The sequence below is a fragment of the Molothrus aeneus genome, chromosome 18, assembly GCF_037042795.1.
Source record: "Molothrus aeneus isolate 106 chromosome 18, BPBGC_Maene_1.0, whole genome shotgun sequence".
Taxonomy (NCBI): domain Eukaryota; kingdom Metazoa; phylum Chordata; class Aves; order Passeriformes; family Icteridae; genus Molothrus; species Molothrus aeneus.
This window is the reverse complement of record NC_089663.1, coordinates 3,403,478-3,427,088: the sequence shown is the minus strand read 5'-3', so window position 1 is coordinate 3,427,088 and position 23,611 is coordinate 3,403,478. Positions and strand designations below refer to the sequence as shown.

The following is a 23,611-nucleotide window of genomic DNA, read 5'->3' as shown; positions in this document are numbered from 1 at the left end:
GAAAGTTGACAAATCCAAGAGTTTATGAATTTATCATTTCATACTGCAATTAAAACACACTAAGACACATTTAACTGAACTACATTAAACTGCCTAAATCTGTACCAATATTCATTTACTGTGTCAATATGTAAACGATCTTTTAAGTCAGAAGAGTTGAGTTTTCACTGCTATTTTAAAGCAGACCAAACCACTGCCTGAACTGAGCTTGTGAAACAAAATAAGAACATCTAAAAAGCAGAAGACTGATACAAATGTTGGTTCTTGACAGAGAAGAAACAGGAGGGAAGAAGGGGCTGCCAAAGTCTCAACATGTGGCAGAACAGAAATCCCCACTGGGTTCCAAGTTTTGAAAAGTAATGGGACCATTCAGAACAGGGATGTTTGTTTCATGCTCAAGCCCTTCTCCACATTCAGCACACACCAAGGTCAAAAACTAAGAATTAATTCCTTTTTTAATAAGGGACTTATTTCAAAGCAAGTAACTTTTAAAAAAAAAAAAAATCTAAGAAACAACTCTAGATGACATCACTGGATTTAAAATGCAGTGAGAATATCCAAATAAATTGCTGCAGCGGTCAGGTCAATAGAGATGATGCGCAGGTAAATTATTTGAGGTATTTTGGCTGTGATCCACAACAGAACAAAACCCCCACATTCATAGGAAGAAACTGCACCTCGTCTCCTTTATCCACTGCCAGCTAGGCCCGAGACAGTGTCAGGACACAGAAAAAAATGCCCTCTCATTTGCTACACTTCATGTCTTTCCACAGGAACTGGTCTCTTCCTCGTCGTTCTATTTCCTGTACAGGGACCAAGCCTATTGTCGCTAGGTGAAAACACACACACAGACACACACACACACACGCACACACCACCGACTTACCAGCCTGCGCTGGCATAAACCTCCCTTTAGGCAGAGGTGACCTGCAGCCTCACAGCCCTGAACGAGCTCCTGTCCCTGTCCAGGCCCGGCGGATCGGGCGTGCAGGGATCAGCTCACAGGGAGCCCTTCGGGACAGGACAGGATCGGGGGTGACAGCCCCTCCAATGCTCCCGGCGATCCTCTCCTGCTGCCCGGTGCCGGCGGGGGGGATCCGCACAGCCCGGCCGCCCCGTCCCTCCTCCTCTCCCCCTAATCCCCTCCTCCTCAGCCGCGCCGAGCCCTCAGCCCGCAGCCCCTCCACCAGCGCGCTCCTTCCCGCCCCGGTCCCCGCTGCAGCCCCCCCCGCCAGCCCGCCCCGCCCGGGACACCGGCCCCGCGTGGGGCTGCGCTCGGCGCGGCCGGGCCGGGTCGGACCCTCCCGCGGCCTCGGCCCCGCGGCTCACCAGGAGTAGGTCTGCTCCGCCATGGCTGCGGTTGGGCGGCCGGCGCTGGGCTCTGCGGGGCGGCCGGGCCCGGGCTCCTCCTCCGCCGCCTCCTCCTCCGCCTCCTCCTCGCAGGCTCCGGGGCTCAGTGGCGGCCCCGCTGCGGCTCCCGGCCCAACATGGCGGCGGCTGTGAGGAGGGAGGGGAGCCGAGGGGGGGTCCCCGCGCGGGCGGGTAGGGCGATGGTGGCGGCGAGGCGGGCGGAGGCTCAGCAGCCGCGACGCGGGGCCGCGCTAGGGCGCCGGCGGGGCCTCATGGCCGGCGGGGCGGCGGCGGCGGCGGCGGCGGCGCGGGGCGGGGCGGGGGCGGGAGGCGGCGGCACCGGGCGGCCGGGCCAGGCCGCGCCGCGTGCCCGCGCTCGCGCACGGCGGGGGCGGGGCCGCGCCGAGGGGCGGGGCCCGAGCGGCGCGCGAGGTCACGTGCCCACAACACCTTCACGTGCCGCCGCCGCCGGCCGCGCGCAGGCGCTGTGGGGCGCGGGGAGGCGGCGGGCGGCGCTGCTTGTCGGGCCCGGCCGCGCCGCTGCCGGGATCGGCCCCCGGGCGGGCGGCGCTGCTTGTCGGGCCCGGCCGCGCCGCTGCCGGGATCGGCCCCCGGGCGGGCGGGTTCGCCGCGGACACCGCGCCGGAGCCTCGGCGAGGGGGGGGGGGCTGCGAGGGAGGGCCGCGGACGGAGCTTCCGCCGGCAGAAAAGCAGCGCGGGCTGCGGGAGGGTTTTGGGGCTGGGGGCTTCCGGCGAGCAGCCGCGGCTCCCGAGGTGAATCCCCAAGCCGGCGCTTCCTTTCCCGCAGCTCCCCCGGGGTGCCGGGCAGGGCGAGCGCGGCCGGCTCGGACCGTGACCCCGGGGCCGCTCCCGCTGCCCCTCACGGCGCTGCTTTCCCCGTCCCGCAGCAGCCCCTGCCTGCCCCGGAGAGCGCTGTGGCGCGGGGCTCCTCCGGACGTGGGCTGGGTGCTAAATGCACCGTTCAGGTAAAATAATTCCTACCCGCGGTGTTAATTCATCACATGCACAGGTGTTCCCAGAGATTGCTGTATTTTTGAATCTTTGAAACCAAGTAATATCCGTAGGGTCAAATGCTCAAATGTTGGTGGTTTATTTTAGGGAAGGAAAATAACATTCTAGATACTTTAACCAAATAAAAATCCAGATACTTTGACCAAATAAAAATCACGTGCTTCATTTTATCACCAGCCTGATATTAAACCTGTGCGAGTCTCAGGCGGAGAAACTGCTGCGTTGATATTGGTCTGGTGTCTGCTGCCAAACCCTCGGCCCTTCGTTGTGTTTCTGCCAAATACAGGACCAGTGCTTTTTGCTGGGTTTGCTCACGTGAGTAATCCTTATTTACCTCCTGGGAGTTCACTTGCAGCAATTTTGTGCAAGTGCGGCTTTGCAGAGCTTGAATCAATTGTTCCAGTCCAGCTGTGCATTCCCACTCATTGTCCCTTTCAGTGTGGGAGGGAAAACAGCCAGTTTGAACATACAGCTAGAGGTGATGTAACTGCATCAAATATAAATAGAAGAACAAATGCCCAGGGCTGGTAAAAAAATGTATTTGTTTTAAAAACAAGGATGAAGAAATTCTATGCCTCGATAGAATTTTGTTTAAATCTTCCAAAAAATAACGGGACATTGGGACATTTTTCATTGCATCTACAGGGATGCCAGATGCCTCTGAAATTTGGAACCACACTTTTGTTTGTTCCTATTAGTGGATTGAATAAAATATTTTCATTTTGTCCATCTCATTTATTCTCTCGAATGGGAAGACCTTAGGCTGGTGTGTGGTCATGACAGAGGATTAAAAGTAAGGAATGTCTCTGTTCATCTTTGTTGTGTCACCAGTTGCTGTGTAATCCTGGGCAGGTCACTTCATCCCTGCTAGCTCAGCTCATCAGTCAATACAGAGGAAACTGCAAAGAAACCTGAAATTTTGGGGAGCTGCAGCAGGAAGATGATGCATGTGCAAGACAGGTTTACCTGGTCTTGATGGAGGGAAGGCCTGGGACTCCTGTGCTCCAGTTAAACAAGGCTTTTATTAAGATGGTGCTGGACTCTGAGGGTTTCTTCCCCTATATCTTTATGCTTTCAAAACAAGTGATGCAGGTTGTGTCACTTCAGCATCCAAATGCTCAGTGTTTTCCCCAGCCCTTTGGCCTTGTGGACAGGAATGACCTTAGAGCTCCCAACATAATCAGCACTTTACCCACTTCTAAATCTGCTGGAGAATCGGATTTATCAGCTGGGAGGTGGAAATGCTCCAAGTACCCAGTGGGGTCACAGATCCCTGCTGGGCTCAGTCCTGGCAGCTGGGGGTGCTGCAAGGATCAGAGGGTGGGGAATGCTGAACTTTCCTCCCAGCTGGAGAAACTTCCTGCCCTGTTTGATCTCTGCCCTCGGCTTGCACAGTCCCTGTGCCCATCTCGGGGAGAGATCAGGGAGCTTTGGTGGATGTGAGAGGGGAAGGGAGGGAGGAGGAAGGGAGTCATGCTCAGGGCTGGAACAGAGGGCTCACAGCCCACTCTGTTTGGGGGGAAACTCAGGTGTTCCCACATCCACATATCCCCTGTCTAAAAAACCAAAAATCTCAGGCTTTGGGTAGGATTTGCACAATGGATAAGTTCCCTGCTTTTGTTCTCCTCAGCACAGCAGAAAAACCTGCAGAAATGCTTAGATAATAAATAAATAATTTGGAATCCTCACTCTACTGTGGTGCAAACCTGAATGCCTGGAATGCCTGTTGGTGCTACCCTTTTTATTGATGATAACAGAGTAAATGTAAGAAGAAAAAATAACTTCTCAGTCCTTTTAAATCAATGCAGGGAAAGATAAATCAGTTTTCAGCCTTGTCTTGATACTAAAGAGCCTTTCCTAATTTTCTTTTTGCTGAGAAGGATGTAAAACTGATATTGGTATCTATGAAACAATATCCCTGCTTTGTGTTCATATTGAAATAGCTTCCAGTTTCTCAGTCTTGCAAAATTTCCAGCACATTAATTTGGCACAAATGATTTATAGCTGATGAGCAATTAAAGTATAATTTCTTTCCAGCATCTCAGGCTTTGTGACTAGACTATTAAATGATTTTGCAAGCTTGCTCTATCATTACAGGATAGCAGTGGGATGAATTCACAGGAGAAATTTATTCCTCCCTGCAGACCCAGCATCTACTCTCACCTGCAAACTGGAGCACTGCTTGCATTCCTCAGATAATTTTCTCAGTGTATCTTTTGTACAGTCTCTCTTTGGACCTACAAGAGAGCTTTAGTCTGAATTTCAGTGACAGTTTACTCTGACATTACAAAGTCCTCCCAGAGTGCCTGTTCTGCCTGGAACCTTTGATGTAGACTGATGCTTTACTTAGACCTGTCAAGGTATTTCAGAACTAGCAGCAAACAAAACCCTTTTTTAAATTATTTTTATATTTGGAAGGGCAGCTCCCAGAGACAAGCATGGTAGAGAAAAATCAGATGAAAGTACTGGCTACAAAGAGTCCTCACCTCCAAATTGTTTAAATGTCAGCAGATGACATTTAGCTAACCATGTCTTGATTCTGCTGTAATGGAGGTGGAAAGAACCAGAGGAGCTTCATGTAGACACTTCACCCTTCAGGAAAGGAAATGACAGGTAGAGTTGTCAACCCTGCTTTGTTCAGGAAGGAACAAATGGACAGGAGCAGAGAAGGAAGGAAAAAACCCAAAAATCAAGAGATGCACTTCTGACTCTACAGCTGGGAGCTACACTAGGCTATTTGCTTGTGAGATCCTTGTGGGATTCCCCTTTACAAACCTAATTACAACGTGCAGTGACCATGTGTGACACGATTCTCTTCACTACCACCTAGTGGGAAACTCCTTCATAACCCAGCTCAGGGCTGCTCCTGATCTCCACCCTCACCCTGATGGTAGAAACTGGGAATAAGTGGAGGGAGAAAATGAAGATGACTGGGAAGGAGGACACAGTCCTGTTTCCACATACAGGCAGAGGAATGTGTAGAGAAAGTCTGTAATTTAAACCCATTTGCCCCATGGATTTACCACAACTCCAAGCTCTGCATCCAACCCAGCCCACTGATGAAAAAACCCAGCTTCCTTCTCAGTAAAATCACATTTTCCAATTATAACCACATATTTACACCAAAGACTACTACATTAGAACCTAAATGTGTATATATTGGAAACATTAAAACGTGTTCAAGCAAGTCCTTCCCCACTGAGATACTCAGGGTTTGCACAAATAGCTGAAATCCAACCCTGTGAAAACAAAGTATAAATGACAATTATCTCAGATTTTCACACTCCTGTGTTTCTTTTGGGACTAAGCTCCCAATGCACAAATAATAATCAGTTTTGGTACTCACGTAGCTTTTTTCCCCCCAATAACAGAAATAAGGGTGAAAATTATCATAATAGCTCTCACATTTCAAGGAGGGGATTATGTTAATGTCATCCAGGCCAGTAAAGCATTTATCAGTCCCAGCAGGAAGAACAGTAAAATGGTAAAGAATTATTAAAAGAACCATTTCTCTGTGTTTCATTTGCCATTGGCAATTTTACCACCCTATTCAGGGAATTATATGGGCTCCCTCTAGTAGCACTTTTATCATAAATATATTTAGGCTTTTTTTCCTTCTCTGTATGCTCCTTCAATCCACATTGTACCAGCAAATTACTGTGTTTTTCATCATGTACACTTCATAACAGATATAATTCAATACATTAAATCAGAGGTAAAAATGGTGTTGATACAGGAGTGAGGGTTTGTGAGTCTATTCTGCATTCCATGAGGTTCACAGGACTCTGCTGTCCCTTACTCTGGGTTTGCCCTTATGTAGTGCAATGAGCAGAATACAGACCAGTACATGCAAAATCAGAATAATGTTCCTATTGTGTACCCATTCATGCTTTCATGCAGTGTTTTCAGTGTTAAGTAATTCACTCACTTTATTAGAGGAGATTACTTTGGAACAGTTAATACAAAACCAAATACTGCAAGCATGAGAAAAGCAAGCAGGTATCTCTTGGTGTCTTCAAGCTTCAAGTTTCCCCTGTTACAATGCCCAAGATCATTTTAATCAGAGTGACTTGAGAATCAAGTCATGGCCTGGGAAATGGTTACAAGGAAAATCAGCATAGAGTAAGCACTGGTAATAGATAAAAATGGATATAGGAAACACAAGTCCCCTTATTTAAAACATTCATCCTCAAGGCACAATCCCTGAGTACAATTCAGCTGCAGGAGAACATTGTCTGATTATGGCACTCTGCAACTGAGCTCTTCCTCCAATAAAACTATAATCTAGCTTCCACCTTTGACCTCTGCTATTCTCTCATCACCTCAAAAGTGCACTTGTAATAAAATCTGAGAAATATGACATTGCAATCCTTAGTGCCAGGCTATAAAATAGGGATGCTGGCTAATTCACAGCAGGAATCCCTTTCAGTCTGACCACTAGGCATTTCTAACACTTAAGAAACACTGAAAAGCTCGCTGGTTTTCCTGCACTGAGGCTCTGAAATACTTAGTGGGGCTGAGCTAATCACTGGCACAGCCTGGCAGGTTCCAATGAATGGAAAGATGAAAGTGGGTACGTTCATTTGGTTTTTTGCTAATTGCCCAGGTTCCTATAGTTTAAAATGGACAGTTCCAATAGACCAAGGAAAAATTCCTTCAGGATAAAGTGATAGAGAATATTTACCTCCTCCTCAGTATTTGAAATATTTCCTTGTTCAGTTAAGCATTCTCCACATGGCATCCAGTTGTAGCATTCAGGGAGGTCCTATCATACAAACAGATGTGCATTTCTGGTTTTATAGACTTCAAAGGTCACTGGTCTCAAAAAAAAAAAGCTTCTACAGCTGAAGATCCTCAAGGCAAGCAGAAGCAGCAGCATCAGGACTTCTGGGTGCATAAGGAATCCTTGAAACCACATAATATAAACATAACTTGTTGTTATGCTTTCTTCTCTTTACAGCTTCCACTGACAAATATTGCTGTTCTTTGTTTAAACTTCCCCATCACCCCTCAAACATTCAGTAGGTTTATATACCAACAGAATATGGACAATCCTTTTAATAAGAACAGTGGTAATATTTTCCACCTTGGTTTATGTAAAAGAGATCACCATATCAAAGAGAGGCAGAAATCAGTAACACACAATGACAGCATCTCCTCTGTCACATATTGCAAGAGCTCCACAATCTGCTGTGTCTGTTTGCAAAATCTTGGAATTATAAGGACATATCATGCAGAAACTGTATGTCATGGTTGGATACTGTAATTACAATTGAAAATTACTGTTATCAGCCACTAATGTTGTCATGTCTACCTGAGGGGAGGGAATAAAAGAAAAATGTAATAACAAATAAAATGCATGGAAATTGTATCAACACACTGAGAGTACAATGCCAAAAATGCTCACCATTCTTTAAACACTCTTGTGATGGGTGCAAAACCAGCACAACTTTTATTAAGAGTATGACCCCAAAAACATCTTTAGAAGCTGAAGTTGTCTTTACATTAATGTTCACGTGAACATTTCTTCAAATAAATGTTTTTACATGGACTCGGGATTCTCAATCGTTTTTAGCCACACAAAGTCGTCAGTATCCATTAGAGCTTTGTTAACGCCCTGCAGGGAGGGGACGTGGTGCTCTGGGCACGGAGCAGATCTGAAATAAAAGGCAAGAGTTACCACAGTCCCAGTCCCGCCCGTGCCTGGAGGAGGAGGGTCCCTCTGCAGAACTCTGTCCCGCAGCTGCTGACTCAGGAGCCCGGAGAGCTCGGCCAGCGGTGCCCACCAGGGAAAACAGGAGCCAAGGTCCTCTCCAACATTGTCTTGGGACACTGCCCAGTCTGGGGACAGCCATAGCAGGCTCTGTTTAGCTCAGGCTGATGGGAGTGTATAGACACCCGCAGCTGCCCTGGCAAGCTTCCATTGAGACAACAGCTTTACATCCTCCCAGGAGTCACTCGTGTGAGACAATCGAGCCCACACGTGCATATCAGGTTACTCCCTAATTTAGCCACTCAAAGTAGATATGTTAATTCATATTATTTCAGACCAGAAAAGAGAATTTAGTCGAAAAGATTCCTGGAGAATTGTTTTAAGCAGTTCCAGCCAAGCCAAGGATCCTGTTTTAGGAAATCACCCAACAGGTGGGAGCAGAACCTCAGAGCAGGGCTGGTATCAGGAAGGGATGGAGGCAGATGATAAAGGGGAACCACAAGCTTGCTCCATCAGGAGCAGTAGGGCATTTGATGATAGAGTAGGGGTTTGAGCATGACCCAGCACCCAGGGCTATCCTTTATCAAACACATGAATCACAAGCTCAGAGAGGCAAGCCCTGCAATCCCCCAGATTATGTGGGAACACTGCTCCTGCTCATAGTTGAGCAATAACATAGCAAGGTAAAATGGAGGTACTACTAGAATTTGCACATCAAGATACCCAGCAGCCAAAGCCAGAAATTAAAAAGCCACTTAAGTCTTCATGGTCTGCCACAGAAATCAGCTGGAGCTTCAGAATACCCTGTGAGGTTTGGGAAGGTTCACATAAAGCCAGTGGTCGCCTGCCCCTCTGCTGGAGGATGCACAAAGACCAGTGCAGCTGCCAGTGTGGTTTTCTCTCAGCCCAAAGCCTTTGGCAGGGCCTGGCACTGGCTGTACTTCACCACTGCCAGAGCTCTGAGCAGGTTCTGTGATATTCCAACAGCAGCACCTTGTCCTGAACCATGGGCAGCCCAGCACAGCTCCTCCTTTTGGGTTCGCCACCTCCTTCCTTCTCCAAAACAAATGGGGCCAGAAGTAAGCTGTGCTTCTCCATCCCCATCTTCCTAGTGTTCTTTCCATACTCACTTTTCCATGCTGCAGATTTTTTATCCCTTCATTTTCTTCTCCTTCTCTCTCCTGCTTCCCTCCCTTTCCCCCTCCCCCTGCCTTCTCTCCCTCTGCACTTTGTGAACTGCTGCGGCAGTGCTGAAGTCCAAAGTTCAGTAACTTGCTAAAGCACACAGATAAATATGAACCTTGGAGAATTTACATTTGCTCCAATGTAAACAGATAGCCAAGGGTCCCTTTATCAGCACTGGCTCAGGACAGTCGTGGGGGGTCTGAAGTGGCTCAATTTTGTATTTTGTTTTTTTTGGGGGGTGTAAAGGCGGGAGGCTGTGCTGTGCCCACTCTGCTGACGGTCGGGCGCGTTACCTCGGGACCATGGTGTAGGGAAGCTGGAAGCAGGATAACCCCAAATTCCAAGCCAAGAGACACCAGGCTGAAGACCATGGTCTCCAAGCTGACTCATCTCCAAGTGGAGCTGCTGGAAGCGCTGCTGGAGTCGGGGCTGACCAAGGAGACCTTGATCAAGGCTCTGAGCGAAGCGGAGCCCTACGGGCTGCAGAGCGAGAGCCAGCGCGCCATCAATGCCCTCCAGAGCGAGAAAGGGGAGCCCTGCCCCGACATCCCCAACGGAATGGGCGACTCCAGGGCATCAGAAGATGAAACCTCAGATGACGGAGAGGAATTTACCCCTCCAATAATGAAGGAGCTGGAAAACTTGAGCCCTGAGGAGGCTGCTCACCAGAAGGCTGTGGTGGAAAGACTATTACAGTAAGGACAGATTTACTGCTCCTCTTTGCTGCTTTCTTGCACTCTCCCTCTAAATCTCTTTTCCTTTCCCCTTCTCCTCAGTGTCCCTAGTATTCACAATTGATCTAGCTGCACAGAGACAGTCTTCATCCATGCCAGGACTAGCAGCCCCCAAATGCTATATAAATGTTCAGATTTTCCTTTCATCTTGCTTAAAATGCATTAAGGAAGCTATGGAGCCTGATTACATATTTGACATGCCTATAGCATCAGGCTTCAGAATAGTTCAAGGCCTGTATAGCTCTCATCTCTTTGACCGAATGTTAGGGTTTAGGATTAAAATTTTTAATACAGTTCACAATTTCAGTCATCAGGAAGAAAAAAAAAAACAACCTGGTCACTCTGAGCTGGTGCTATATTTGTATAAATGATACAGTGAAGTTGTAATGTTTCCCTGCTGGATTTAAGGAGAATTATAGTGTTAATTTCACTGGGGTTTGCTATAGATTATTGGCCAAAGCCAATCAAGAGACCTTGTCCTTGTTGTTCTGAGTGTGAAGTCCCCTGACTTTGGTGGGGATTTTTCTTGTAAAAAGCACACACAAAACATATGCAGAGGTTAAACCTGGACAGAACTCTCTGCTTCTACCATCCACTGTCCGTCACAGTTACAAAGAACACACACAGCAGCAGTGTCTGGGTTTGCTGCCACACAAATTTGCCTTTGCATACAAGGATTTTTGAGATCAAAAGACAGGGGAAGTTCCCTGAACCAATAAGCCTCTCAACAGACTCAGATAAGCATTCACTCAGTTTCCCATTTGGGATTCTTACTGGCATACAATCCCCATGGGAGATCCAAGAGGTTTGTCCAAGCAAGGATCAGGCCCATCCTCCCATCCATCACAACAGACTCCTGACTGTTTTAAGGCTATTTTGAAATGACAAGCTGATAGAAGACAGAGGTGCGGCAACACCTAAAATCTTCAGTAAAAATCCAGCTAGGGAATTTCTCAGGCGTTCTGATCAGTCTCTTTCACGTGCAAAGGGAACAACTGAAAATGTAATAGCAGAAGCAAACATCAAATCCCACCACAAAAGGCCAGAGCTAAGAAAAGAGCATGACAAGAGTTAGCATTCCCTGTAAATACTTAAAAGAAAGCTCCCTGGCAGACTGAGAGTTGATGATTCTGCAGAACCCATGAGAGGAAAATTCACTGAATCAGCTCTTACCTGTGTGGAAAAAAATTCCCATTAATTCTGTCTTCTTCCTGGCCCAGTATGTCCCATTTCTTCTGCACTTCCAGCTCTTCCACATCTTTAAGTTTTCTCTACTTCCTTTACATCTTTCAGATTCTTTTTACCTATTTCCCTTCTCTCCTCACTATTGTTTCTGCTGCCATTCCTCCCATTTTGTTGTCTCCTTGGCTGATTCTCTCTCTGCCTCCCACTCTTTTTCTTCCCCCCATCCTTGTCTCCTTCTCATCCTCCTGAGTCTGCGTACAGGTCTTGGGGCAGTTTGAGCCCAGTGGCACCGGGCGGGCCCTGGCTAGTTACTAATTATCCAATGGCTTTATTATTTCTCTTTTGTCTTATAAATTTATAGATGAAAATTCCCTGATAAGCTATTTGATCATTAACTTTTGATGGTTTGTCAAGTATCTCTCCAGAAAGAAAGCCATGGAGGTTGAGGAAGACTCCCTGGCTTTGTCCCTTTTTCTCTAATAAGTGGGTGAAGCAGGACTGAAGTGACATCTGCTGTGGTCTAAGAATAGGATGGAGGCAATTCCTTCCTGTCACCCTCACTTCAGAACCACTTCTGGCTTCTCATCCTCCCTGTCTTTCTAGGATCTTGGTGCCAGTCTTCCCTGTGCTTACCAGCCTCACCACAAGTCTTACCTCTCTTCCAAAGCTGTGACATTAACACTTTCTGACAGTCAGTGTGCTGAGCAGCATTTCCATTTCACAAATGGAAACTGAGGTACAGACAAATTCTAGGACCTACCTAAACCCCTGAGACAGCACAGAGGAGACTGGGCAAGGACAGGGATCTCCTAAGCCTCACACTGGCTCTTAATTACAAAGGCTTTACTCTGAAACATCAGAGATCTCTGTCATCAATCTCCCCCACTACAGGATAGAGCAATTCACTTCTGCTGTTGATGACAATATAAAGGCACCAGAAGCCTCAGTTTCAGAAAAAAGATTACAAGTGGAGGTCTATAATAGATCAAAATTAATCAAGTTAAAATGAAAAGAGTAGGAAGCCTGCATTGACATGTTCCACATTTCTCATCAAATCAACAGAGTGTCTAAAAATCTGTTCAAAGCATCTGAACCAGTAGCAGGGGTTGATAATACCTAAGAAGTTCTTACCTACTAATAAACTTTTTTTGGTTTTAAGATCAAAACTTTCCATTAATAGATGCCTTAAAGTAATGTCCTTAAAATAGTACTGTATGTATTAGAAAGCAGGGCAGAACAGTATGTGGTAGAAATTACTTCCAGCAGTAGACAAAAGAAAGGCAGGCAAGAATCTCCATGCCCAGGGATTCCCTGCAAAAGGTCACTGCTTGCAAAACTATTTCACCATCTACACAAGGGTTTCAAATGCAGAAACCAGATGGAGGCAATTCTCCCTTTAGACAGAAGCTTCTTTGGGCATTATTAAGAACTCCTGGTCTGCAGACCAAATTTTAACAGAGAGATTGACTTGTGGGCAGCTATTGCTGATACAGGAAAGTCTTTGTGCTAACTGCAGCCACTGCTCATAAAGCTATTGCTTTATAGAGTAGAATCAGGAAAAGTGTCCATTATTAGGCTTTCCAGGAGCTGGAAAGAGAAAAAATTGACAGCACCAAGAGACCAACTATGTCTCCACAGGACCACTGAAACTGAAACCAGTTTGAAAAACTCTGCTCAAAGCTGAGTAGAACAGAGAAGATACACCCACAGGACTGGGTGCACCCATGGGTGTTGATTAGATTTTGTCCCTACAGAGAAAACATGCTAAAAGCCGTTCAGATAAAGGTTTCTCTAGTGGGGAATTAACATAATTTCATTTTGTCCTTTCATATGTCTCACTGATCTCCTGTAGATTTACAGTTTGAATAAAAACATTCTTTCCATATCAATCCACACACAAAACAAATTGCATCTATGATAAGAAATAAATGACTCAGTAGGGAGGTAGAGCTGTGAGGAGAAACTCCCAGATAATCCCAGAATATAAGGCAAGAAGGAGGCTACCTTGGGGGAAAGGACCATACTACTGCAGGTAAAGCAAATGAAGAGAGGTAGAGTGACAATCCACCTGTAGGGCAAGGGCTGAAATTCCACTAGGAAAGAGAGAAATTGAGATAAGCAACAGATTTCCCCTGGAGGCAGGGATAAAAGCATGCTTTCCAGGAGGAAAAAAGAAAACAAAGATATATCATGACAAAGGTCCAGTCATTCCCCCTGCTTAGAACAGCTCTAGTTGGGGAATCTGGAGATGAAGCTGCCACACCCCTTTCATTTCCACATATAAACCAAGATGAGGCAAACCAGGCCAAGTTCAACAGAAAGGAACACTGCCAGCATGGATGGTCTTACCTTCCCTCTGCACTGAGATGTGCAGCAGCTCCAGAGGAAAGGGCCGGGGATGGTCCTGAGCACTTCACAGCTCTGAACCTCTGCTTGAGCAGGGTCTGGTCCAAAGCAGCAATTCAGAACCCACCTCAGGGAAATGAAGGCTTCTCCCACCTGAGAATCAGAACAGGAAAGAAGGGAAGAGAGAGTGAAGGAGGAGGAGAAGAAGAAAGAAAAGAACAAAGGAAAAATAAAAAGTCAGGAAGAGTGAAGGAGGGAGAAGGTCCCCTGAATGTTACATCTCCAGCTCTCTGGAATGGGTTTTCTTTAATGCTAACAACTTGATATTTACTTTCCATTTAAATTTGAGATGTTGCTATAAATTATCAACCAGCCTCTTGTTCCCTTTGAGTTTATAACTAACTACCTGGGTTACTTATTGTTCAGGTAACAAAAGGGAGGTGAAAACGCCCTTAAAAAAGTGACCTCAGAACTAAGAAAATGGGAAGCTGACATGGAGTGAGGACCCTGGCCCCTGTGGTGGGGATGAGCCATGGAGAAGGGCTATGTTCACATGGCAATAAGCAAGTGAGAGCAGGAGAACAAGACTTCAGAAGAAGGAAGTAAAAGCTACCAGTGTGAGACCAACCAGGAGAGAGATTACCCTGGAGAACGAGACCTTGGGGAGACAGCTTGCATCTGAGCAGAAGGGGAAACTAGAAGGCAGAAAACAGTCTTGGAGATAGGGAAGGAGAGCTTGAGCAAGGCAAACCTATTTGTGCAGTTCTGACTCACTGAAACAATTGAGATTTGGCTGTAAAACAAGCAGAGAACTCAGTTTAGAGTGAAATCCTCCCCTCTGACAGTCAATGATATTCTTATAGCCAGTGAAAGAGAAGAGGTTTCAACTTCTGATGTCCTAGCCTGTGATGGAGGCTCTGCAGGTGGAACTGTGTATCTGAGCAAGGGCTCAGCTGGCCAGACTGTCATCACTTGGACTGTGGTGTAGCCTTGGGCCTAAAGCACTTGCTGCTTTGGTTTTGCAGACTGGCCTTTGACAATGTACAGAGTAGCCAGGATTTCATGCAGCTGTCCTAGGAAATCACACTGAACTAAGATTCCCTGCACTATTTTGCATGACAAAGCTCCCTGCTGAGTTAAAAGAAGACAAAACCCACAAGTCTTTAACCACTGTGAGAAGAGACTCACAGAACTTACTGGTTTATTCCTGCCACAAAATGAGGATCTCAACAGGGGAGACAAAACTGACTTGACTGGGGTGCAGAAAGGAACTAACACATAACAGAGGCTTCTATGAGTGGCCACACAGACTTTCCTCTTCCCATCTGAGCCAGAACTCAAATCAAAGAGGTCAGCTCCCCAGTCAGAGGCTTTTCTCCTCTATACAGGGACTTGGACAATGAACACAGGGTGCAGGTGCTGGCCAGACCATCACAAGTACAAAGGCAGGAGACTGGCTTAGGCAGCAGGAGGGGAAAATAAAAGAAAGAAACAAACAAAAACAACCATGAGGAAAGAAAAGCTTTCTTAAATTCAGCTCAGTTTGTGGTTTTTGAAAGACAAAGATAGTTAAGCGAAGATGCTAAAAATCAGAAGCCTCTATGGCAAGTGCTCCAATGTAAAAGAGAAGCAAATGTTCTATTTTAAGCAGGTTTTCAAAAAGCTGTAACTGACACCATTTGTGTCACACTTTAACTGCTGTGGAGCTTGCTCCTTGGACTAGGCAGCCCCTGGGAGAGGGGCTGCAGGGGAACAGAGATAAGGGTGTTTGTACTGAGAGAACAGGTGTGGACTTTGTCCTCCTTATCACTGTGCAGCCTCCAGCAACCTCCTGAGTCAACAAAGCCATGAACAGCACAGTTGGTGCCTCTGGCTCAGACATGTGTGCTCTTGTGACAGTTTCTGCACCATCCCAGGCACCTTTTTTTCTCCCCACTGCTCCTTTAATGCTGGTGTTGAATATGACACCAGTGTCTTCCTACAGCACTGCAAGCCATTTCCTGCAGACATTTCACACAGAAGGCACAGAAGGATGCTCCTGTTCAAAGCGAGCCAGGAGCTGTTCTGCAGAGGTGCTCTGGCACTGCTTGGATTTAGACTGATGAGTTTCACATCTTTATTTCTACTGTGACTTTCAGCTGGGGGGAAATCAATACACATAAAGTCACAGTCGTGTTTTCTCTATTTTCCTCAAGAACCTTAATGGATATTCTGACTGGATATAATAAAACCCAGAGGATCACATCAATTATAAAATCCCACACTGTTCCTGAAATTTTGTCTGCAGGTCTCAAATAGTTCTATTCCTTCAGCTGTTACCCAAAGGAGGGCAGCAATAGGAGGAATTAGTAATTCCATATTGCATTTAGAAGCTCTGAGTAGACCTAGGTGTGAACCAATGTGTTTGAGTAACACGTAGCAGATGTGTAAGAACATAATTCTGGATGATTTGTCATATATATGCATACAGAGCTGTCATGCCACAGTATAATGACAGCCTGTTTCCATTGGCTGAATCATTGCAAGGCAACCCAACCTGGACCAGAATCAGGGCATGAGTCAAGTTCAGTCTAGTATCACAATCAATCTGTCTTGGAAAACTCAGTACATCTGCCCCATCTGCTTTAATGAGAGGGGGATAGAGAAGAAAAGTAATGTAGGGAAAGGGAAGAGAGAGGTTGCCTCTGTGTATTGGAAATTCCCCTGGTAAGGAGAGTCTCCTCCTAAGGGCAGACCTAAGTGTGTACAGACAGAACTTCAAAGGAAGCCACTGCTGCATCTTTTGCACTTTATCTCCAATGTCATGCAGTTTTACCCTGCATACAGAATCAGAACTGAGCAAGGCAGCACACTGAGGAACAGCTTTCTGCCCTGCAGGCAATGAGCACTCTGGCCTCACCAAACATGATGGTGATGACTGACAAGTGCCACTCAGGAGCTACTGCTGCACTTCCTTGAAACCCAGGTCTGCTGAGAGCAGGTGTTTGATCTCTCTCCCCTGAGAAATGCCTTGTGCTCCTTCCAGAGAGGATCCCTGGCGAGTAGCAAAGATGGTGAAGTCTTACCTCCAGCAGCACAACATCCCTCAGCGTGAGGTGGTGGACACCACAGGTCTGAACCAATCCCACCTCTCCCAACACCTCAACAAGGGCACTCCCATGAAGACCCAGAAACGAGCAGCCCTGTACACCTGGTACGTCCGGAAGCAGCGAGAGGTGGCCCAGCGTGAGTATGGCAACAACTGCTCCTGTCTCAGTGCCATAAAGGCTTCTGCTTGTCCTTACTCCTTATTGTTTCCAAGGAAAAAATTTCCTGGCCCTTTGTGCTTGCAGAATTCACACATGCTGGCCAGGGCATCCTGACAGATGAGCCCATGGGAGATGACCTGCCCACCAAGAAGGGAAGGAGAAACCGCTTTAAGTGGGGTCCTGCCTCACAACAGATCCTGTTCCAAGCCTATGAGAGGCAGAAAAACCCCAGCAAAGAAGAGAGGGAGGCACTGGTGGAAGAGTGCAACAGGTAAGGGTGGGTGTGTGTCTTTGAGGAAGAGGAGCAGGGTCCCTCCGCATTCCTGGTGTTTGCTGGTGCCGCTGGGAGGCAGGGCAAAGGTACAGCACCGAGTGGCACCACTGACACCAGCCATGCTTAAATTAAATGCCGTAAGTGATCATTCCTTGTCCACAGAGCACAAGGAATGCCTCAGTCTTGCAGGACCCTTCCACACAGCGTGCCAGACCACAGCCACTTGGGAGCTGTGCACTTTGTGTCTTTGAATAAGCCCAGCTCAGCAAGGCTCTTCTTGTGCTTTTCCCAACAGGGCAGAGTGTATTCAGAGAGGTGTTTCCCCATCTCAAGCCCAGGGACTGGGCTCAAACCTGGTGACAGAGGTCAGAGTTTACAACTGGTTTGCCAACCGCAGGAAGGAGGAGGCTTTCCGGCACAAGCTGGCCATGGACACCTTCAGCGGCCCGCAGCCCGCCCCGGCGCCGCCTCTCACTCCCCACAGCTCCGCCTCCCTCCAGCCACCGCCTGCGCTCTCACCCGGCAAAGTTCACGGTAAGAACAACCAGAGGGAGATCTGCGAGAGCTGAACCTCCCCAAACTCAGCCACCCAAACTGTCTCCCAAGTCCAGCCCTTTAGGAAATGAATCTACAGATAGAAAAAGCAGATTTGCTACAGGGGAAGAGCAAAGGTGACAAAGAGACCATGTTTCTGGGTGAGGAGAGTGGCTAGAATGCCAAGGGAGATAAAATTCAGTAACAAAACCCACAGCTAAAGCTTCTCACTTACTGTGAGGCCTCCCAGCTAGCAGGCATCAACCCCAAACTTTGTGTTCCAGGAGCCATCACTGCCTATCAGAAGTCAGTTCCATGCCCTTCCAGTCATGTGTGCCCCTTACTCCTTTCAATGCCAGCCCCATCAGACCCTGTGACAGTTTTTAGGCATGAGGAAAAGTCATTCTCCATCCAGAAAGAGCACAGCTTCATGGGCCAGAGCTGGGGGTTATTCTTACTCTAGGAAGAGATGATCTCACCAAGACTCCTCTCTTCAGCCACATCCAGAGGGGTGGTTTCCTGCTCCCTGGCTCTCACAGCCCGTCAGTGTTTGAGGAAGCAGTTACACCAATTACAGGGGAAAGTCAGGGCAGGGTGTTCTCCTGGTTCTTCTGGTTCCCCTACTGACCATTAAGTACCTGCCCAAATATCTGGTGGCGAGTGCCTGCAGAGGAAACTGAATTTAGTGCCTGCCTAAGTTTCTCAGTTTCTCACTTGTGACAAGCAGTTTCCCTCCTGTTGTGATGCAGGAGTGAGGTACAACCAGCAGCCAGCCAGTGAGGCAGAGTCCTCCAGCAGCAACCACCACGGGAACAGCTCCATGGTGACCACCCAAACCATCCTGCATCAGGTGTCTCCCCCTGGCCTGGAGCCCAGCCAGAACCTGCTGAGCACAGACACTAAACTGGTAAGTGATGGACACTGCTGTTCTGCTGACTGGGACATGTCAGGCCATCTGCCTGTGGTTAGAATATGGCATATATTATTATATATAATTATAAATAATATAATTATATTATAATTATAATATAATAATATAATAGGAACTTTTCATGGGTATTTTTTGTAGAATGTTATTAAACCCACCTTCTTATGCTACATAGTCATATGTAACATATTGTAACATAATCTGTTATGTAGTAATATGATATATTAGAGTCACTCTGCACTGACCATGTCAGACCAATATGTGCCCTCTAGACTGTGGTGAGGGCAGGTATTAGAGCATGAGAGCAAGAAGACATTTCCTGATGAGTAATTAAAACAGTCTGTTCTGGAAACACAGCACTCAAGGCATGACAAGACTTTCTTCTTCCCAGGAAACCCTATTCTCTCCTCCTTCCCACAGAGAGATTCTTATCCCATCTCTAGCTCTTATTTGGACTCTACCCATCCCAAGAGTTGGTCAGACCAGTGGGATTACCAGAACACAGATCCATCCTTACATCTAGCTTACCTGTAAAAATGGAGCCCAACAGCCTGGATGCAGACATGTACTGGATAATTAGATTGCCTCCTCAAAGCCAATTTCCCTTTGAGATCTGACCAGACCTTTTCCCACATCATTAACAAAGAAGCATCAGAACTACATGACTGATCATTCTCAGTCTGCACATCTTCCCTTGTTTTCAGGGAAACAGCAGAAGTTTGCATTAGCTCAGGCTGGCTGGAGGCAAAGTTAAGGTTGCTAAAAATAACTATGATTTAAATCTCATCAGTCACTCACTTTGCTGGCTTTCTGGTCTCTTGCTGAAGAATTAAGTCTTTCACGAGGTCCTGAAAATCTTCTATGTCTGTGTTCTAAAACTGATATCAAGGTGGTTTGTCCCACTGTTTAACCTCTTGGTGCTTATTCTTACTAAAGATTCCTTAGAGCTTTTTGTCTGAGGAGAGAGAAAAGAAGTGTAATATAAGGCATTTAACTATCAGCCAAATCACTAGAATGCTTTTTTGCTCTTCCATAATACTATGACTACAGGTCCCCAAGGGAAAGAGGAACTCCTGCTAGAATTCTCCTACTAGAATTACCATGTGAAGTTACCTGAGCCTCTTAATTTCTCTGAGCTTCTCCTTCTGCCCTCAACTATGAAAAAGAAGATGATCTATCCCTATAGAGAACACAATGGGCTTAATCTCATTCTTACAATTTCTTAAATGTGAAAGAACTAAACCAGCAGGGATTTACTCTTAGTATGTCAACAGCTGACCTGTGCTAGTTAATGATGAGCACACAGGGACTGCAGACAAGGATATGTGAAGCCCTTGCAGTTAGCAGGGGGAGGAGCAGGAAGAAAGGAGTTTGTCAGCTTTGGGACTCACCTGCTGCAGGTGGCACGTTCAGGGTTCTCCTTTCCCACAGGTATCAGCTCCTGGAGGAACTCTCCCTCCTGTCAGCACCCTGACTGCCCTGCACAGCCTGGAGCAGAGCCCACACACGCTGAGCCAGCAGACCCAGAACCTGATCATGGCCTCCCTGCCGGGGGTGATGGCCATCGGGGCGGGCGAGACGCCGTCCCTGGCGCCCGCCTTCACCAACACCGGAGCCTCCACGCTGGTGATCGGTGAGTGGAGGCTGCAGGGCTCTGCTTCCTGCAGCCACAGCTGCCTCTCCTTGTCACAATCACCTGCCTCATGTTCAAAGCCTTAGCACTAAGCTGGCAGTGATACAGACCTGAGGAAATTGTCACCTAAGATCAGCAGCACTGTTGGCGAGTACCAGCGGATTCAGGACAGATGTTCCTCGTTCATGGTAGAATTAAGTTACACACAAAAGCCATGTTTTAAGAGTAATCTATTCCTATGCCAATGTTTTGGTTTGCTACTCTTCATCTTTCCAAATATAAATATAATACTTCCTTAAAATGATGGAAATTAAAGCATGTTCATAGTGCTTGAAAGACAAAACATCCTGTTCCACCACTTCCTGCAAAGAGCAGCATATGCCTTTGGAATCCACAGCAGTAATTACAATTTTTTTATATTTTTCACTTTGACAGCTTTTCTGGACTTTTATGAGATTTCTTTTCATTCCAAGACTAGTCTACTGCCAAAGTGCATCTCATTAGAGGAAAGGAAATTAAAGTGTATACTTTTATCTTACATTTTCTTCCAAGGAAGAAAGAGGCCTTGTTTTGTTCCATGGTGACAGCTGTGAACTAATTTCCATTTCTTCCCAAGATTGTGATATGGATTTGAATTCTGTGCAAACAAAAAAAAAAAACCCAAAAACTGGAGTGCAGGAGAGACCTGCTGATTTACAGGGTCTGGACAGTTGTGGGAAATGGGCAGCAATATGTGAAACCTTCTACCTCTCTCACTGGCTCAAATTCCTTAATTTGGCAGCCCTGGCAAAAAGAGTTAAAACTCCATTCCATGTGGCTGGACAGCTACAGCCTAGCTGTCTGTGTTGCCAAGAGTTTCATAAAATAAAAAGAGTAAATTAACTGGGCACTGAGGTGATGCTCTGAATTTATTTTTGAGCAAGGCCTCCCTGGTGATCACTAAACTGGAAAAGAAACTTTTCTGGTACAAAGAACGTAGACAGGAATAAACACTGGAAACCAGAGGTGGGGTGATGCAGTTTTTGGACATTTACACTTCTCTCTCACAGGCATGAAATCTATCCTTAATCACAGACAACCAAGGGAACACCTGAAAAGCGGGACCTAAAACCACCCTGCAGTGACAGGCTGCCCCAAAGGCTGTTTGAGATGCCCCCATTGCAGAGCAGCCCCACTCCTCCTGCAGGGTGGACACCACTGGCATCAGTCCTTGTTTTCCAGGCCTGGCCTCAACCCAGCCCCAGAGTGTTCCTGTAATAAACAGCATGGGGAGCAGCCTCACTACCCTGCAGCCTGTTCAGTTCTCCCAGCAACTGCACCCATCCTACCAGCAGCCCCTCATGCAGCAGGTCCAGAGCCACATCAACCAGAGCCCCTTCATGGCTACCATGGCTCAGATACAGAACCCTCACGGTAAGAACATAAACTCATTTGCTTAAGTAAACAAAAATAAAGACACTGTTCCTTGAGTGCATTTGCTGGGTCCTTGGGCTTACAGCACTCTGTTTTCCTCCTGTTATTGTTGCTCTAATTATGAAATTATTTTTCTATTGCATTTATCTCCCTGTCCCTCCACCCCCAGCATTTTGAAGACAGACAGCAGGTCCCACTGCATGAGGAGAACAGCTCAGCCAAAGCTCCAGCACCCACATGATGTTGTTTTCTTTCATGTACAGCTCTCTATGGCCCCAAATCTGAAGTGACTCAATACACACATGCAGGCCTCTTACCACAAACCATGGTGATAACAGACACAGCCAATCTCAGTGCCCTGACCAACCTGACACCAACTAAACAGGTAACAGCCTTTCTTTAGCCTTTGTTCCCCCTCCTGAGAGCTGCACCAGCCTGCAGGCAGCTCCTTGCATGTCAAAGAGCTTTTGGGTGTGCCTGTGCCATCCCAGCAGAAGCATCTTTCTCATCTCCTGGCCCTGCTGGGACCAGCTGCAGTGCTGGAGGCACCAGAGCAAGTTCTTCACTGCATCATCCAGGAGGATTTCACCTCCCCAGAACCTGCTCAGTGCTTCTCTCACAGCTCTAAGAAGGATGTAGAAGTCACTATTAACTCTCTTTTCTCCAGGCATTCACACCTGACTCAGAGACCCACACCGAGTCTGGGATGCACACACCAGTGTCACAGGCACCAACAATCCATCTACAGAACCAAGACTCAACAATCCAGCACCTTCAGCCAGGCCCTCGCCTCACCTCGAGCCCTGCTGGTAAGAGCAGCAGCCACTATTGTGGCTCTTAAGCCATGCATTGCCTAGTTTTTCTTGCCAATACTGTAAAATCCAGTTAGAAAATGGTAATTGGGGCTCTCAATTCCTTAAATTGGCTCTGCCAGTGTCCTGAGGGGTTTGAAAAGTCAATACAAAGAAAAGATTCAGAGCAGAGTCTGTGTAATGCCAGACTGTGGAAATTGGCCCTTTCAGAAAGGCAAATACCTCTAAAAATATCAACAAAAATCAGTGCCAATGAGTACCCAGTCCTGTGGGCAGTTCTCAGGGCTGAGAAGCCCAAGTCTCCCTCATGAAGACTCCAATTGGATCTTCCCAGTTCTAAGAGGAGAACTAGGACATCAGCTAGAATCCTTAGAACTGACCTCTCTGGAGATTGCTGCCCTCAATGTTTTCAGGCTGGCTGTGGACCCAAGCCAGGTATTTAGCAGCACCCAAAACACACAGAGAAAAGCAGTTATGCCCCTAAGCCAGGAGAGCACAGCCATGCTGCAAATGGGGTGTACGTGCAATAAGGGGACTGGTGAGAATCTGCCATTGACTTCTGCCTGTACCTTTGGCAGTGTCCTCCAGCAGCCTGGTGCTCTACCAAAGCTCTGACTCCACCAACAGCCACAGCCAGCTGCTGCCATCCACTCACAACGTCATTGAGACCTTCATCTCCACACAGATGGCATCTTCCACCCAGTAACCACCACCAGCAGCCCCTGAGTGACTGCCACAACCAACCTGCCAGGTGCAACTCCAGCCCTGTTTGCCACCACAGCCTCACACAAACCCCTGCTCAGCTGCCTCCAGGAGAGAAAAAGTCTCAGGCTCAAGACTGAAAACATGGAAAGATGATGCTGGCACTGCTGAAATCCACTGCCACCCCACAAAAAAGCCCCAGCAAACCTTAACCCTAGCAGCCAGCTCAGAATGGCCAGACATCCTTTTGTGGCTGCCCAAAAAGGAATCCCAACAGTGCCAGGATGTGGATGGGACTTTAATTCACACAGCTTACACCAAGCTGGGCTGTATGAACCTGTCAGCACCAGACTAAATCACGTGGGAAAGAGCAAGGCTGGGCTGCCAAAGATGGGACACAACCTTTAAACACTCTCCTCCTTTGCTGCAAGGAAGCACCAACAGGAACTATAAGAAATAACAGAACCTTGGAAGTTCCTGACTTTGCAATGAGAATAACCAAGAAACAGATTTGGGAATGGC

The 23,611-nt window shown here is 47.1% G+C and overlaps 2 protein-coding genes and 1 long non-coding RNA gene across 4 annotated transcripts in view; 1 reads left to right on the top strand and 2 right to left on the bottom strand.

Annotated features, from left to right (window-relative positions):
• SPPL3 (signal peptide peptidase like 3) overlaps positions 1–1,617 on the bottom strand; it is a 55,982-nt gene extending 54,365 nt beyond the window's left edge. The window contains exon 1 of the mRNA XM_066562504.1: positions 1,330–1,617. Coding sequence (XP_066418601.1) covers positions 1,330–1,352 — 23 coding nt within the window. The 5' untranslated portion in view covers positions 1,353–1,617. The remainder of the gene's footprint in view (positions 1–1,329) is intronic.
• A 6,171-nt stretch (positions 1,618–7,788) lies between these two features.
• LOC136564347 (uncharacterized) lies at positions 7,789–13,761 on the bottom strand. Its single transcript, XR_010784706.1, has 2 exons — positions 13,549–13,761; positions 7,789–8,039 (listed from the first exon to the last, which is right to left on the bottom strand). It is a non-coding gene; the product is annotated as an uncharacterized lncRNA (long non-coding RNA).
• Positions 9,650–23,093, top strand: HNF1A (HNF1 homeobox A). Of its 2 annotated transcripts, XM_066562243.1 has the most exons (10): positions 9,650–9,975; positions 16,571–16,770; positions 16,878–17,064; positions 17,363–17,601; positions 18,351–18,508; positions 19,961–20,162; positions 21,384–21,575; positions 21,839–21,960; positions 22,243–22,384; positions 22,966–23,093. In XM_066562243.1, exons 1-10 carry the CDS (start codon positions 9,650–9,652, stop codon positions 23,091–23,093), a joined length of 1,896 nt encoding a protein of 631 aa, XP_066418340.1. The 2 variants fall into 2 exon arrangements, with proteins under 2 accessions (XP_066418340.1, XP_066418342.1); XM_066562245.1 differs by lacking the exon at positions 21,384–21,575.
• Positions 23,094–23,611: the final 518 nt, after the last annotated feature.